Source organism: Emydura macquarii, unplaced genomic scaffold (genome assembly GCF_026122565.2).
Source record: "Emydura macquarii macquarii isolate MOO-44397 ecotype Brisbane River unplaced genomic scaffold, CSIRO-AGI_Emac_v2 contig_1704, whole genome shotgun sequence".
Taxonomy (NCBI): Eukaryota; Metazoa; Chordata; order Testudines; family Chelidae; genus Emydura; species Emydura macquarii.
Window position 1 is genome coordinate 161752 of NW_027131841.1, and position 15649 is coordinate 177400.

Here is a 15649-nt window from a genome sequence, read left to right on the forward strand (position 1 = left end):
CCTAAACAAACTGGAGGATTGGGCCAAAAGAAATCTGATGAGGTTCAACAAGGACAAGTGCAGAGTCCTGCACTTAGGACGGAAGAATCCCATGCACAGCTACAGACTGGGGACCAATGAGCTAGGCAGCAGTTCTGCAGAAAAGGACCTGGGGGTATCAGTGGATAAGAAGCTGGATATAAGTCAGCAGTGTGCCCTGGTTGCCAAGAAGGCGAATAGCATATTGGGCTGCATTAGCAGGAGCATTGCCAGCAGATCGCGGGAAGTGATTATTCCCCTCTATTCAGCATTGGTGAGGCCGCATTTAGAATATTGTATCCAGTTTTGGGCCCCCCACTACAAAAAGGATGTGGACAAGTTGGAGAGAGTCCAGCGGAGGGCAACAAAAATGATTAGGGGGCTGGAGCACAAGACTTATGAGGAGAGGCTGAGAGAACTGGGCTTCTTTAGTCTGCAAAAGAGAAGAATGAGGGGGGATTTGATAGCAGCCTTTAACTACCTGAAAGGGAGTTCCAGGGAGGATGAGGCTAGGCTGTTCTCGGTGGCGGCAGATGACAGAACAAGGAGCAATGGTCCCAAGTTGCAGTGGGAGAGGTCTAGGTTGGACATTAGGAAAAAGTTTTTCACTAGGAGGGTGGTGATGCACTGGAATGAGTTTCATAGGGAGGTGGTGGAGTCTCCATCTTTATTGGTTTTTAAGATGCAGCTTGACAAAACCCTCGCTGGGATTATTTAGCTGAGGTTAGTCCTACTTTGAGCAGGGGGTTGGACTAGATGACCTCCTGAGGTCCTTTCCAACTCTGTGATTCTATGAATCACAGATGCTAATTCCCCTTTCAGACTTAAATTTACAGAGGTCCGGTAGCAAGGAGGCATGGCCTCCCTCGAAGACAGAGACAGGGCAGCCCCAACCTCCTACACATGGTGGAGAATCCAGGTAATGCCCACCCTGTGAGACAGTGGGGGACTGCCCTTCTTCCAAGCCTGCCACCATCCCAAGTGTCGCCATGGAGCTGGACCAGTTGATGAAATGGTGGGCTGAGACCAGCAGCAGCAACAGGCCACCCAGCTCCAGTAACAGCACCAGCTACTCCAGCAACTATGGGCCCAGCAGCAGCAGCTGGTCTGGGTGTTGGGGGCCCAGCAGCAGGATCAACAGCGGCAATGTTTCCAGAAGCTGGCCAGCCACCCTACTGCCCAATTCCCCTGCCCCCAACCCAAGAGGGGCAACGGCCCCAGCTTGTATGTCTCATGAAAATGGGGCCAGAAGATGACCCGGAGGCCTTTCTAATGATCTTTGTGTGGGTTGCCGTGGCAGCCGGTTGGGCCCCAGAATAATGGGTCATGCTCTTAGCCCCCCCTACCTGAATGGGGCTGTCCACACTGTGTATCATGGCCTTCCCAATGAGGCCTGTAACTACAGGGCCATGAGGGCCTCTGTCTTGGATGCCTTAAACTTCATCCTGGAAACCTTTCGGCGCCGGTTTTGGAGTAAGGCCTACCTACAGGGGGCCTGACCTTGTGTCATGGCCCAGGAGCTTAAAGACACCTGCTGGCAGTGGCTCAGCCCAAGTGGCTCTCCACCATTGAAGAAGTCGAGCAGGTGGTTGTTTAACAGTTTGTGCATAACCTCCTGCCCCAAGGGAAGGCCTGAGTCCTGCGACACCGGCCCACCACCATGAAGGCAGCAGTCGGCCTCATGGAAGACTTTTTGGCCGCAGAGGCCCTAGTGGCACCTAGAACTGCAGCAGTGGTGCAGAACCCCTCCTCCCCAGCCACAGTAAGACCCTCCTGACCTTGAATACCAAGAATGTAGGCACAGGAATCAATATTTTAGGCCCAACTTATTCTTGTCCTCCTAATGGTTCTCCTCCTCAGAAGAGAAGGATGGGAATTCCATTGGTCATTACTCCCCTGGGTGCTTTGCTGCAAAGGAAACCCAAGAAAGAAGGACCATGCGAAGCCTTAGGGTGAAAGCACACTAAAGAAGTGGAAAGTAAGTCACAGAGACTGTCTGAGTGGGAGCCTGACCTGTCTGATTGCACTGTCTTGTCTGTCCATATGACTCCTCAGGGCCATTGTTCCTCTACAACTATGTTTTGGCAGATGCAAAACCACCTCTGGCTAGTGTGGGAAGACTGGAGCCATGTACACAGGCTCAGACAGTCTGGAGCTGGACTTGTTCTGACTTTTCTCAGATAGACTGTGGTTCCCAACCTTTTTGGTTCGAGGGCCACAGATATCATTGTTACAACCCTGAAGGGCCACCAGTCTCCGCCAGCAGCCCTTCCCCCATACCCTCACTGAAGCCAGACAGGAGTTCAGCAAAGAGGCTGCCTCCTCTCTAATCTTCTGTCCCCCTGGCTGCAGCAGGGAAACCACACGCGTCCTGTAGCCCTGTGCGCTCCACCTGGGTCCCTAGGCAGTGGCTTCCTTCTGCAGCCAGGGAGACGGGAGATCAGTGCTCCCCTCCCTCTGGATCCAGCAGGGACCCCAGCGCCTAAGGACCCAGGCAGAGCTCTCTGCTGTGCTCCCTGTTACAGCCAGGGGGAAGGGAGCGCTGATCTCCCATCCCCTGGGCTGCAGCAAGGAGCCTGCACTGGTCTACGCTCTGCCTTGGGTCCTTTGGCAACATCTTCCTTCTGCAGCCAGTGGGAGGGGAGTGACGGGCCACTTTGAAAGCTCCCACGGGCCACTTTCCCCCCAGGTCACAGGTTGGGAACCACTGGTCTAGGCGCTACCCCACCTTGAAAGACTGCAGGGGGGCAGTCTCTGTGTCTGAGGCTGTATGTACTGCATTCTAAGACAGGAAAGAGGGCAAGACAAACTTTGTCTTGAAAGATCCACAGACACAAAAATCTTTGTCCTTATACTTTTAGGGGTGGAGAGGAGTTGGTGTAGACCTCTGTCTTGGTCTTTCTCATGCAGCATTCCACAACGGTGAGCAGGGAAGTCAGAAATTGGGGGAAATGCACTGGCTCTGGAAAGGTGTTGTCTAATAATTTAGCTACCACCAACTTAGAGAACAAAGTGGAAATTCAGGTTTTTTCTTTTATCTGGTTTTGCTCTGCAACAGTAGTTCTGGGACTGGCTTCTTGCAACTAAGGATGCAGAAAGAAAACTAGCTGCGTTATTAGGGGCTGGGCCACATTGCTTTCTTCTCACACTTGACTGATAACCTGAAAAGCTATCATAATGGTTCTGTGGACTTTAGCACAAGATAAAATGCATATTTTACTTAATGTACAGTGTTTTAGCTTTATATTAGTATACAATAGTGTTTGTCATTAGAAACAGTTGATAACAGTTACCCACAGTAATAGCAACTGGGATACCAGTTTCACTCATACAGAGAATAAGAAAAAATTATGGTAACTGTCGTACTTATTGGCAAGTATTTCTTTTTTAATGTTTAATAATGTATCATAAAATCATAAATAAGGCTAAGAAATTGTTATGACTTTAAGCCTATTAATAAAAAGGCATCTCCTTTTTTGAGACTTTATAGTGTGACAATTAGATGTACACACTTATGAACCTGAAACCTATGGGTTTTAAAATCAATGTGCCTCTCCCTTCTATCTGGTCACATTGTTCAGTGATATTATCCAGCCAAGTAAGAGATAAATGTATCAGTAAAAAATCCACCTTACTGGATTTAGTGGTAAAGATAATGTTTTTTAAATGTGCTATGGGAACTTATGCATGATACAGACTTTCATAAAATTCATTTTTCTGGAAGAAGTCTGGAACCTGCTTATTAGCTCTGAATCTGCTGGAATCATTTTACTCTATATCTGATAGTGCTAAATGTGTATTACAACTGAGTTTACATAGAAGGAGTGGCAAGGAGTATTTCACAATCTTTTAGGTGATTAGGATTTTTAGGGTAAATTACCCCTTGAATGGCGCTAACTGGTAATGATGTTTTATACTAACAGAACAAAGCATTCAGTGGAGACTTGGCAGATAAGGCATTAATAAGTATCAGAGCTGACTTGGTTAATCAAATGATTCGCTGACGCTTCTTTTTGTCTCAAGTCTGCACTTTCAAGTTTAGTGCCAAAGGTTCACTATATATATAGCTGAAGCCAGCATTAAACGCTCCCATTTTGTCCAGACCTATAACTAGCTACTTGTTCCCTTAAATGTTTTCTGGAGCAGTAATTTCAGCCAAAAGAGATACATCATGGTGAAGTTTCAGCTGCCCAACCCGGGCTTGGACAATAGGATACCTTCCCACGCAGAGCTTGAAATCATTGAGAAAGAAGAGGCAGATGCAAGACCAAAATGGGATAACAAGGCTCAGTACATGCTAACCTGTATAGGATTTTGTGTGGGATTAGGAAATGTATGGCGATTTCCTTATCTCTGCCAGAGCCATGGAGGAGGTATGTTTTTAATAATTTCTTGGGGGGAACAAAGGGAATAGAAATCAGCTTCTGTTCTCATCTGGTGAAGTTTGTGTACACTGAATATTACATTCCATATTGCAGTAACATTGTCAGTTCCTAAAAAAATTCCTGTGTTCATTTCCAGGAGATATCTTGTGAAATGACCATTTCCAGTTGCTTTCTAAGTATATCTGTTTTGGGTATATTGGTAATAGCAAGAAAAATATTTTGTCTTTTGGACCCCACACTTGATCAGATATATTGCTTATAGGTAACAGTACAAAATATTCTGTTTTTCATATTAAAATATATGGCATATTAGAAATAACATAAATGCAATTTCTTAATACATATATTGCACATATAATACACAATAATCTGTATTAAGCAAACACTCAAGAGACAGACAAAAATAATTTGCTTGATGGAGGTGGTTTTAAAAAAAAAAGTCATGACAATATGTACTCAGATATTTTGAGGCAGTCTCTTAAGATAAGAGGTTATCTAGAAAAGGGAAATTTTCAGACAGATTAAAATACTATAAACATATTTAGTTTAATTTCACATAACTTTTTACAGATATTAAATATATTTTTCATACATCATATGTATTTTTAACACAAAAACTGATCCAACAAACTGCACTTCAAGGACATGATTCTGAGAGATGCCTAGGGAAAGCTACTGTTACCAGTATAAAACACGTCTCCAGGGGTCTTCATTAGCTTTGGACTGATACGTGGCATATCTCTGATGTCAGAATAAATACAGGATAAATACAAATGATGAAAGTGCGGTGGTAGCACCTTTAGAGTTAAATTTGAGAATAGTTTATTATTTAACAGCCGATATTTCTAAGTGCTCCAAAATCCACATGCAAACTCAGATTGCCTTGTAATTTACTGTACTTCATTGGTTTCAGGATAGTGGTCCAAATGTGAGGTTATTTGAACAAGAGATTCCTGAGAAACAGCCCCCTGAAAATATCACAACATCAATTTTTTACAACTATCTCTTTTTTGCACAAATCTGGGGTTTTAACTATGGCTGTGATCTTCCCCACACCAATATACCTGGTTGGGTTTGATTCCAGTTAGTAGCTGGCACCCACAGCCCCTCTAGGGAAGAAATCTTTTTAAAGTTTTTCAGGGAAAAGGTTGGATCTGCAGTGTGGATCATGCCTTGCCACAGTGTCGGAGAGTCATTTGTGCATGTGTGTCCAGACTCAGATCCTGTAGCAAGCCAGAGTGTTTGCAGAAAGCATTCTGTCAGAATTACTGGGTGATTCAAGGTGACCTACTGTGGCCAATAAACTTGCATCACACCCATGTAATAAAAGTTTGAGTCCTTCCCTTAGTAGCTTTCCGAGAATGTATGTTAACTATTCTCTTCCTGTATTCTGCTCCAGAGGGATGTGTAAATGGGCTCCTTTTGGAATGGGCTGTGTAAATGGGCTCCTTTTGGAAATTTTGCTCCAAAAACAAAGTTTCTGGTTTAAGAGTCAGTATTTCAAAGTAGTCTAATATTATCATGCACACTGAGATGTTTTGAAAATTGTTATGCCTCATCAGGGTCAGGCCAGAGTAAGTGGTTCATGTTTGTAGTCATTTGGTTCAGGAATTCTTTAGATAACGTCTCCCCCAACCCATAAAGAGTTTGAATTTAATATTCAAATTGTTCTAAAACCCATGTGTATATGAAGATTGTCTTCCAATTTGGTATGCCACAACAGGGCTAGGATAGATTTTGTGGTGCAAATGTGGGATCAGTTGGTTAAGGGATTCCTGAGAGAGGGATCTCCCTCTCTAAAATGAGCTGCTTGTAACATTTTAGATGCAAAGGTATAGAAATCTAAGGCTCTGGTCTTCGTAACATTTATAGCATGGACTACCCCTGACATTAGCTATTGAATGCTACCAAGAACTAATCTAGAAATATTTTTAAAAATATTGTACACTAAAAGCTTTAGCTTCCATCTGTTAGAGCTATCACTTCCTCAGCAACTGCTTGATGAGCATTACTCTCTTCAAAATGCAGTGGCTTAGCAGAGTTAATACTGTTTGTTGCATACTAAGGCTGTGAGTTCAAATCCTTTTCTCTGGAGCTTTCCATTCTGTGTACATAGGTATTTTCAATCCATCTTTTGCTAGGCGTCTAGGGCCACAGAAGGGCTCCTTTTGGCATTGTGAGTAATGAGTGCCATTTTGAGGAAGTTCAGCATAGATATATCCTCAATGCTGTCTACATATCTATCCAAATTCAACCTTAGAACAATTTGGATGGATTGCATTGTGCCTGAGATATGAAGCCCAGTCTGTGTTAGACTGAAATGATAGGGGAGGGACTATTTGCCACATTGAAAATGGCACTAGAGAGGCCAGCTCAAGAGTGCCAGTCAGGACAAATTAGTAATTTGCTGGGATAGACAATAGGCCTCACCGACTATGGTGATCGGCACTCTATAAATAAGAAATTGAAAGAGCAGCAGAGCAAAAATTAGGCCATAGAATTTTACCCAGTAATTCCTGCATTAAGCCCATAATTTTACGATCTCTTGACAAGAGGGCGAGGCTGACTCAGGGAAAATAGGGGTTTAAAAAGTCAGCTCTACAGGAGCGACAAACAGGGGAGCTTTGCAAAGGAGTTCTCCAGGTAAAGGAAAGAGTTTGTGATCCTTGGGTGAGTTTGTTTGTTAGCTAGCTGTTACCACTCAAGAAAGAGATTGTAGAGTCAACATGGATAGTTCTCTGAAAACATCTGCTCAATGTTCAGTGGCAGTCAAAAAATCTAACAGAATGTTAAGAACCATTAGGAAAGGGATAGATAATAAAACAGAAAAGATATTGTCAGTATATAAATCCTTGGTACACATACACCTTGAATACTACATGCCGTTCTGGTTACCCCATCACAAAAAAGATATATTAGAATTTGAAAAGGTACATAGAAGGACTATAAAAATGATTAGGGGTATGGAACAGGTTACATACAAGGCAAGATTAAGAAAACTGTTCATCTTAAAAAAAGACGACTAAGGGTAGACAAAGGTCTATAAAATTATGAATGATGTGGAAAAAGTGATTAAGGAACTGTGATTTACCCCTTCACATTACACAAAAACCAGGGGGTCACCTGATGAAATTAATAGGCAGCAGGTTTAAAACAAAGAAAGGAAGTACTTCTTCACCCAACACACAGTCAACCTGTGGAACTCATGGCCAGGAGATCACATATTTTATATGTGATGGCCAAAAGTATAACTGGGTTCAAAAAATAATTAGATAATTTGATGGAGGAGAAGTCCATCAATATCTATCAGCTAAGATGGTCAGTGACAACCCTGTGCTTTGGGTGTCCCTAAACCTCCACCTGCCAGAAGCTGTGAGTGGATGACAGAGGATGGATCACTCAGAATTGCCTTGTTCTGTTCATTCCCTCTGACGTATTTGGCACTGGCCACTGTCGGAAGACAGGATACTAGACTAGATGGATCATTGGTCTGATCCAGTACGGCTGTTCTTATGTTCTTATAATGTTTGTAAAGCAGTGAGGTACCATAAAAACATGAGAAAAATGAATAATTCTGTATTCAGTGCAGAATTTGGTCAGGGTATGATAATAAAGGCAACACATTGAATGATGAGTTTAAAAAAAAATGAATAGCTAACCATGCAGTCCATCCAGTGCACTAAATGAGTCAGGAATCCCATGAAAAAATATCATGTGTGATCATGTTATTAAAGATGGTATCGTAATTCATACACACAAAGAGGCAGAATCAATGTTGCACATGTAACCTTCATTATTTAACATTTTCTAACTTTTGAGAGCTTGACTTTACAACTTTAATATCTTAACTTTTTTTTTGTTTATATAATTATGCATATAAAGTGGGATTTTCATAAGCCAAGATTTACCATTGATTTCAATCTGAACAGAGCTAGGCCAATGCTGAGCACGTAAAACCCTATCAATAAATTATAATTATTCCATTCAACTCTGAGTTACACATGGTTAAAAAAATGTGGGGCCAGGTTTTTGCTGCATTCAGCTTCTGCTAGACCAGCAGAGGCTCTGTCAGTGAGCCAGTTATGGTTCCCTGATGCTCTGTCCCATTCAGAGCACCACCTAGGCTGTTCTAATATGCACCTATTATCTGTGTACCCTATGGGACCATACAGCAGCTAGATGATGCCAGAACATACTGCTCTCTGGATGCTGCCTCTACGTACCCCTCTTCACCCTCAACATGTCCCCTACATTAGGGGATACAGAGAGGGAAGTGTAGATGGCAACTATGCCTGCTTCATGCTGGTAAGGGACTCTCTCAGACTAGGGCTATGCTCAGCTAGGAGTGTTGTCAGTCTTTGTTTTGTGCTACTTGAGCAGTATAAAGGGAATGGAATGGAGCAGAGTATGATTTTTGGATTGAGGGACTCTTAAACGCTAAACTCATTATATTAACTTGAAATAATATTTGAGGCTGCCGGAGAACTTTTTATTTTTCAGCTATTTGAATGGGATAAAACTTAAATTTCAACTTGTTTGAGGGTTTCTCTTCCCTAAGGGCCAAACATCAAAACAGAAATTTCTTTTTCATTGGCCTTGTTTGTAGTTTCTCTTTTGAAAGTGGAATATTTACTGTGGCACAGTGGAATGATGTTGTTTAACATGTTGTATCCTTTTAAAAAAACAAAAATTCTAAAATAAGTGACTACCAAATATACACAATGTCAATATGAGCACAGTGTAATGATTAGGAAATTTACACTGGAAGTTCAGCTACCATAATTAGAATGAAATTTTCTTTCATTTGTTAGATATTTCTGACATTAGATGTTGTTTATGGTTAATCTTTATTGAGAAATATGCCATTTAATTGACTGTTAAACATTTGTGTTTCATCTGTGACAGAAAACTGAAAAACAGGATGTAATGTTTAACCTGTCAGCCCTAGTAAAATGTCCTCAGTATATAATTACCATTATATACAGCAAACCTTGCTACTCTGTGATATAGAACTTGTTGATTGTTGCGCCACTGTTATCAGATTGACTGTGGTCTTTGTCAGAGATGATACCATGTCAACAGTCAATACACTGCAGTTCCTCAGCTGGAACTAGTAGAACTCAACCACAGTTCAAGCAAACATTCTGAAAAATTACTGTGTATAAAAATATTTTAGACTAAATTTTACATATGTTGTTTATTGGAAATAAAGTGAAGGCAATACAATGTTTTCTATTTTACATTACTTGTTACTAACATACCTGTAGAAACCCTTCTTGTTACCCTTTAAGCCCCTTTATACATTTATATATTTTTATCTAGAATCTACATAATATGTAACAGGATAGCTGAGGGAAGGACACTGTGCAAGTCCGTGAGGGAACCAGGCAGCCCTTGCCAATGGGTGCAGCCTGCAAGTATGTAGCCTACATCTTCTAGCTGACCACAGCGGCAAAGGGGAGTGTCACGAAGTCCCCACTTATAGTCATTTGCAGCACATCTGATCACTCTACATCTGAAGTGATTGAGTTTTACCTACAGATGGCATGCAAGGTCAACACCAGGAGACTGGATATTGGACACAAGATAGGCAATGGCTATTTTTGATGCTTATTCTTGCCAATGGAGGTGACATCGAATTTCTTTAGAGGAAATGTCCTACAGGGTTGCCTTGAGTTAAAAGAGTGGATCAGTGGATTAAACACATCTTTAAACTAGGGTAGATATGGCATGTCTTGCACATTAAGGAGCAGATTCTGCAAGATGATGTTGACTGGTGATGGTGGACAGGACTGGTTGCCAGGCCAGGTTGGTTAGTCTCATGGTACCAGTTATCATCAAAAATAAAATTAGTCAAAAACACTGTTCAGAGAAAAGTGTCCTCTACAAATACCTTTACGTCTTGTTTTCCTTATGCTATAATTTCTATATAGCACAGTCATTCCTGTGTAAAACTGAAGTAGCTGCTTCATCATATTATTTCACGTATATGAAATATTTTTCTTTATTTTAATTTCAGGAGCCTTTATGATCCCTTTCCTCATTTTGCTTGTCCTGGAAGGTGTCCCACTGCTTCATCTTGAGTTTGCCATTGGTCAAAGACTGAGAAAAGGCAGTGTGGGTGTCTGGAGTTCTATCCATCCTACCCTGAAGGGAGTAGGTAAGTCTCAGAAAGATTACAACTAAAAAAAACAGAATGCACAAAAACCTACATTATTAATTTTGCCATTGAGGTTTTATTGTTTTACTTTGGAGCAGAGTGAATGGCTCAGGGGATCAGTTATGAGTTCAGAGACTTACTTCTACATTGGTCACCTGAAAGAAGCCAAGGATAGTAGTGATCACAAACTGTTACCGTCTTATAACTATTTGCTGTCCCAGTCCCAGAGCACAGGAATAGCAGGCACACTTAAAAACTGCACTCTGGTTTTAGAGAGATCACAGAGGATAGGGAATATCTCTGAAAATGGGGAATATGGCTGGAAAAGTTTATCTCTAGAATTAGAATTAATGTTTTTAAGTGTGCCAACAGCCTGTGCTGTAGTTATTGTGTGGATAGATAGAAGACTTCAGTCTCCATGTCTTTCAATCATAAGTAGTGATTGGTATACAACATTGTATACATTAATAGGTATATAAAATTTTCTCTTTCTTATTACATGTGAAAAGCACCAGATTGACAGCCAGGGAGATTGAAGTCCAAATTCAAAGATGCCAGTACAAGAGCAATCCTGACAATATTTTTACATAAGAGTATATTACATGCAGGAGCATTAAAAACAATAAACAACCTCTCCTTTCAATTAAAAAAGAAACAAATTAATTCAGCTCACCCAGCCAGTAAATGAGCTGCAAAAAATTCTCTCCATTGTCTCTGGAAACATACCCTTAACCTTCTTCAAAATCCCTATGCAATAAAAGGCTTTTGCTGTGTGCCTGGAAAAATATCACCCAATTTGGGTTAAGTTGGATCAACCAAAAAGGGGGAGCGGCAAGTTCTAGAGTCCCAGGGCCACTCACAAACAATGCCATGATGCTAGCCTCCTTTCTTTAATAATCAGGGGAAACAGTTCACGCATCACTATTGACCTGTGGCAGTGTGGCATGGGAAGATAGACAGTCTCTCAGCGAGGCATGTCTCAGCTCATTTAGAGTTTTATAGGTTATGGCCAACAACTTAGACTCCATCAGAAACCAATGGGAAGCCAACATAGATCCTGGAGCACTGTTGTGTTGCATTCCCAATTATATGCTCTTCTTAGTGAGCTGTAGCATTTTGCACCAGCTTCAATCTCCAAACAGTTTTAAGGTGTAACCCCATGTAGAGCTCATTGCTATGGTCTAGTCTTGAGGTGACCAAGGAGCTCATAACAGTGGCACAGCCTGCATCTGAAAGGAAAGGTGGCAATCTTCTGGCCAGATGCAGATGGTAAAAAGCTGACCTGGTTACTCCTGTAACGTAATCATCTAACAGCAGCTGGGGGGTCCAAAATTACCTTTCAGTTGTGAACCCTGATAACTAAAGGTCAGAGGGTCTGATATTACCTCTCCCATCTCTTCTAGTTGCTTCTCCCAAACCTCCTCTTCATCTCAGTTTTATCTGAGCTTCAGACAGCTCGGTCTCATCCATACCCCAAGCTCAGCTAGATGCTGTCTTAGGCACTGATTGGCTTCTTGTGAGTTGAATGAGATAGAGACATACAACTGGATGTGCTCAGCATAATGAAAACACTGGATCTCATGCCTCTTTACTACCCCTACTAGCAGCCTTGTATACACATTGAACAGGAGGGGTGACAGAGGAGCATCCTGTGGCAGCCCACATTTGAGAGGTCTTCAGGAAGAAGAACAATTGCCCACAACTACCCAGTGAGATCTCTGAAGAAAAGAATGACGCCACTGAAGAGCAGTCCCATCCACTTTTGAAACAGTTTGTAGACAATTGAACCCCATGATCAATGGTATGGAAGGCAGTGGAGAGATCTAATAATATGAACATGGTCATCTGATTTTCATCCATCACTAGAAGAAACTCACTGACCAGCCTGAGCCATATAGTCTCTGTGCCACAACCTGGTGTATACCCTAATTATCAAGGAGCAAGGAGATCCAGGGCACCCAGATACTGTGAGGAACTATCTCACTATAGCCTTATCCACAATCTTACTCAAAAATGGAAGACAGGATACCAGATTATAGTTGGACTGATTGTCATCAACAAGTGCTGACCTCTTGAATGGAGGCTGCACTAATGCTCCTTCAAAGCAATAGGCAAGCTGCTCTCTTTAGTCTCCACCAGGAAATGACCCAGTATTTCCCATGACCTTCAGCATCTCGGAAGGGCACAAGTCCAAAGCATAGGTTGTAGTACAAAGTTCTCTCACTGCTTCCAGTACCTCAAAAAGTATCAATGGCTAAAACTCTAGCAAAGGTGATGATGCTTTTGTTCCCTCAAGTCTGAGTGTAAATCATCATGATCCTTGTCTCATGACAACTGCCTGAGAAATAGTTCTGTTGGTTTCACCCACTGCTAAGATTAAACATCTCATTCCTGGCTTACACCCTCTTCTTACAAATTTTTTATTTTTGTAGCCTTGTCAATCACCTCAGGGATCAAAGAACCCAAGCCCTCACGACCTTGCCATCTTCTCCTCTTTCACCCACTTCCTTGAGCCTCCATATTCCCTGCATATGGCAACAAAGAGACCACCCTCTCAGCAACTTAATAGTGAGCATTGAAAGGATGCAGCTGAGTAAAAGGCAGAGTTTCCATGGTAAGAGAGCACGCATGGGAATGATTGTGATAGTGGTGCCAACTTCTGGTCCAGCTTCAGGGGCCAGGTGGCCGAGGAGACTCCCTCTTTAAAATCATAGCCCCCCAGTGGCAGTGGTAAAGAGGCAGAATTGTGGAAGGGGTAAAGAGCTGCACTGAATATTTTCCAAATCCTGCTTACAAGGGCATATTTTCATTATTCTGTACATTTCATAATCAATGATAATTTCAATAACCAGCAGTCATATCAACACAAACATCAGTCCCAGTTATCTCAGTGCCACAGCTGTCCCACATTTGCCCCAATGACACAGAAAAAAACTTTCATTGAAATCCAAGTTTACACCATAGTAGTACAAACTCCTTAGCTGGTCAAAAATTTAAAACAAGAAGTCATTATAGGTGCTGGGTCTATGATTTCAACATTTTTTTGTTCATTGGAACTAATGAAAAGGAAAGCAATCTGCTTTCAACAGATATATCTTGATAAACTTCCTGCAAGAGACATCCTGGGTTGACTCCTTTAAACAGTGCAATAAAAATATAGGACCTAAATTGCTGTCAATATGGGACACATCACAATCACTAAAGTCAGTTAAATAGAATATCTTCAATTTAAAAAAAAAAAGTACAGCTGAGTACAAAATTTTCCTTCTAAACTATCACAGAGATACATTTCTGCTAATGGGAGTTGCATGCACATCAAGAGAAGAATTTATTTTAAAGCTGCATATGCCCAGCATGTGTTAAATGCTGGATCTTGACATTCCAGTTTAATTTAGATACTAAAATGTTTGTTTTATATAAAAAGTACTTAGTTCAAATCCTATTAAAATGTATCATTTTATTTTAAAAATTCATATTTTTTGCTTAAAGCCAAATAGACCACTACAAATCAAATTCTGGTTCCCTTATTGTAGTTTGAAATCAGTGAACCCACTTGTGGAGTAAGGGATTAGTCAATGTAAGATTATCAGAATTTGGCCCTATCTTTTCAACATGTAGAGCTAGCTAACATATAGGCCTGAGCAAGTGGTGGTGATGAATAAACTGCCTTACCCCAGGAGTAGCTTGAAGAAGTACTATGACTCAGAAACATACCTGGGAGTCATACTTCTGCTTCCTCCTTGCTCCCGGGAAGGGAGAGGGGGTGTGTGAGACGGTATTAAAAGTATTGTTAGCCTGCATACCAGCATTAAATTTTTACACCACCCTGCATTGGCTCAGCTACCCTTTCCATCAAGGTGGGGATAAGAACCCAGGCTCCAACCATTCTCCATACATTGCCCCTCCCCCCCGTCACTGCCCACCTTCTCTAGGGCAGAGAATAAACAAGGAAGTAACTTTACTTACTACTCATCAAGGTCCAGATGGCCCAAGTGGGAGTGTGAGGTGGAGTTACTTCCCTGAATGGGTATATAGTCTGAATCACAATCTACTCCTGATAAAGATGGTTAAACAAGTGTTTTCTGAAAATGTAACATACAATGTTTAGAATGCTGCAATTTTCTGGTATTTGTTGTTACATGTAGAGTTGGTAGCTTTCATGGCAGGTGTCTGCCTCAGACTTAATTTTTTTGGAAAGTTTCAGCTATAATGATCAGTTTTCTCAGAGAATGAGTGTACCGGAAAAGATGTAATTTTGCCCTCAAAAATCACAATGAAATTATTTTAAGAAGCCCTAGTGTCCTCATGTTTTGGGCAGGGTATTGAAGTTTGGTGGTAATGGTACTGTCCTGCGTCAGAAATATATCTTTTCCTTATGAAAATTAGCACAAATTTGGCCAGTACAAGTCTCTGAAAATTGCACTTTTCACATGCTCAATAGAGGTTTGCTACAGACACAAAGCATTTTTCTGAGAAAATTCAGTTTGCATTGAGCATGCGCCATCCTCTCACTGCTCCTAAGTGCTGACCAGACAGTGCATGTACCATCCCCACAGATGGACTGAGCATGTTTCATCCCAGGGCTGCAGGGACTGAGGAGGATTTTCTCTGCAATTGCTCCTCTCAGCTACCGAGGGCCAATGTGGCATCAACCACCAGAACTCAGATCAGGGAGACTCACTCTTTCCTGTAATCTCAGTGTTCTCCCTGCTGATGCTAGGCAGCATGAAGGAAGAGAAATATGCTCTCGGACTCAGGTGCAGAGTGGCTGAGGAGCAGAGGGGAAGATAGGGACATAAGCAAATAGACTATGTTGGGAATGGTATAATAGTGGGGGAGAGATAGGGCGGGGCTTGGGGAAAGGGACAGAAGTTTATAACCATTGCAGCACATGCACCTCTAGAGAATGTAACTGAACCTGGGATAACCAACTCTCAACATTCCTCTGCTGTCTAGTAACTGACTATAAACCTAAATGAGCATCGCCCCGCTTCCCTATTGGCTGGACCACATAGAGGATAACAGCCTACTCCTGTTAAAAGTTCACCATTAGATTGAGTGGCAGAGGACTGTGCTGTCCATCTAT

The 15649-nt window shown here is 41.8% G+C and overlaps 1 protein-coding gene across 1 annotated transcript in view; it reads left to right on the forward strand.

Moving 5' to 3' along the window:
* The first annotated feature begins 4127 nt into the window (after window positions 1-4127).
* The window catches only part of SLC6A19 (solute carrier family 6 member 19), a 47696-nt gene continuing 36174 nt past the window's right edge, over window positions 4128-15649 (forward strand). The window contains exons 1-2 of the mRNA XM_067556302.1: window positions 4128-4391; window positions 10423-10563. Of these exons, the coding sequence (XP_067412403.1) occupies window positions 4190-4391; window positions 10423-10563 (343 nt within the window). The 5' untranslated portion in view covers window positions 4128-4189. The remainder of the gene's footprint in view (window positions 4392-10422; window positions 10564-15649) is intronic.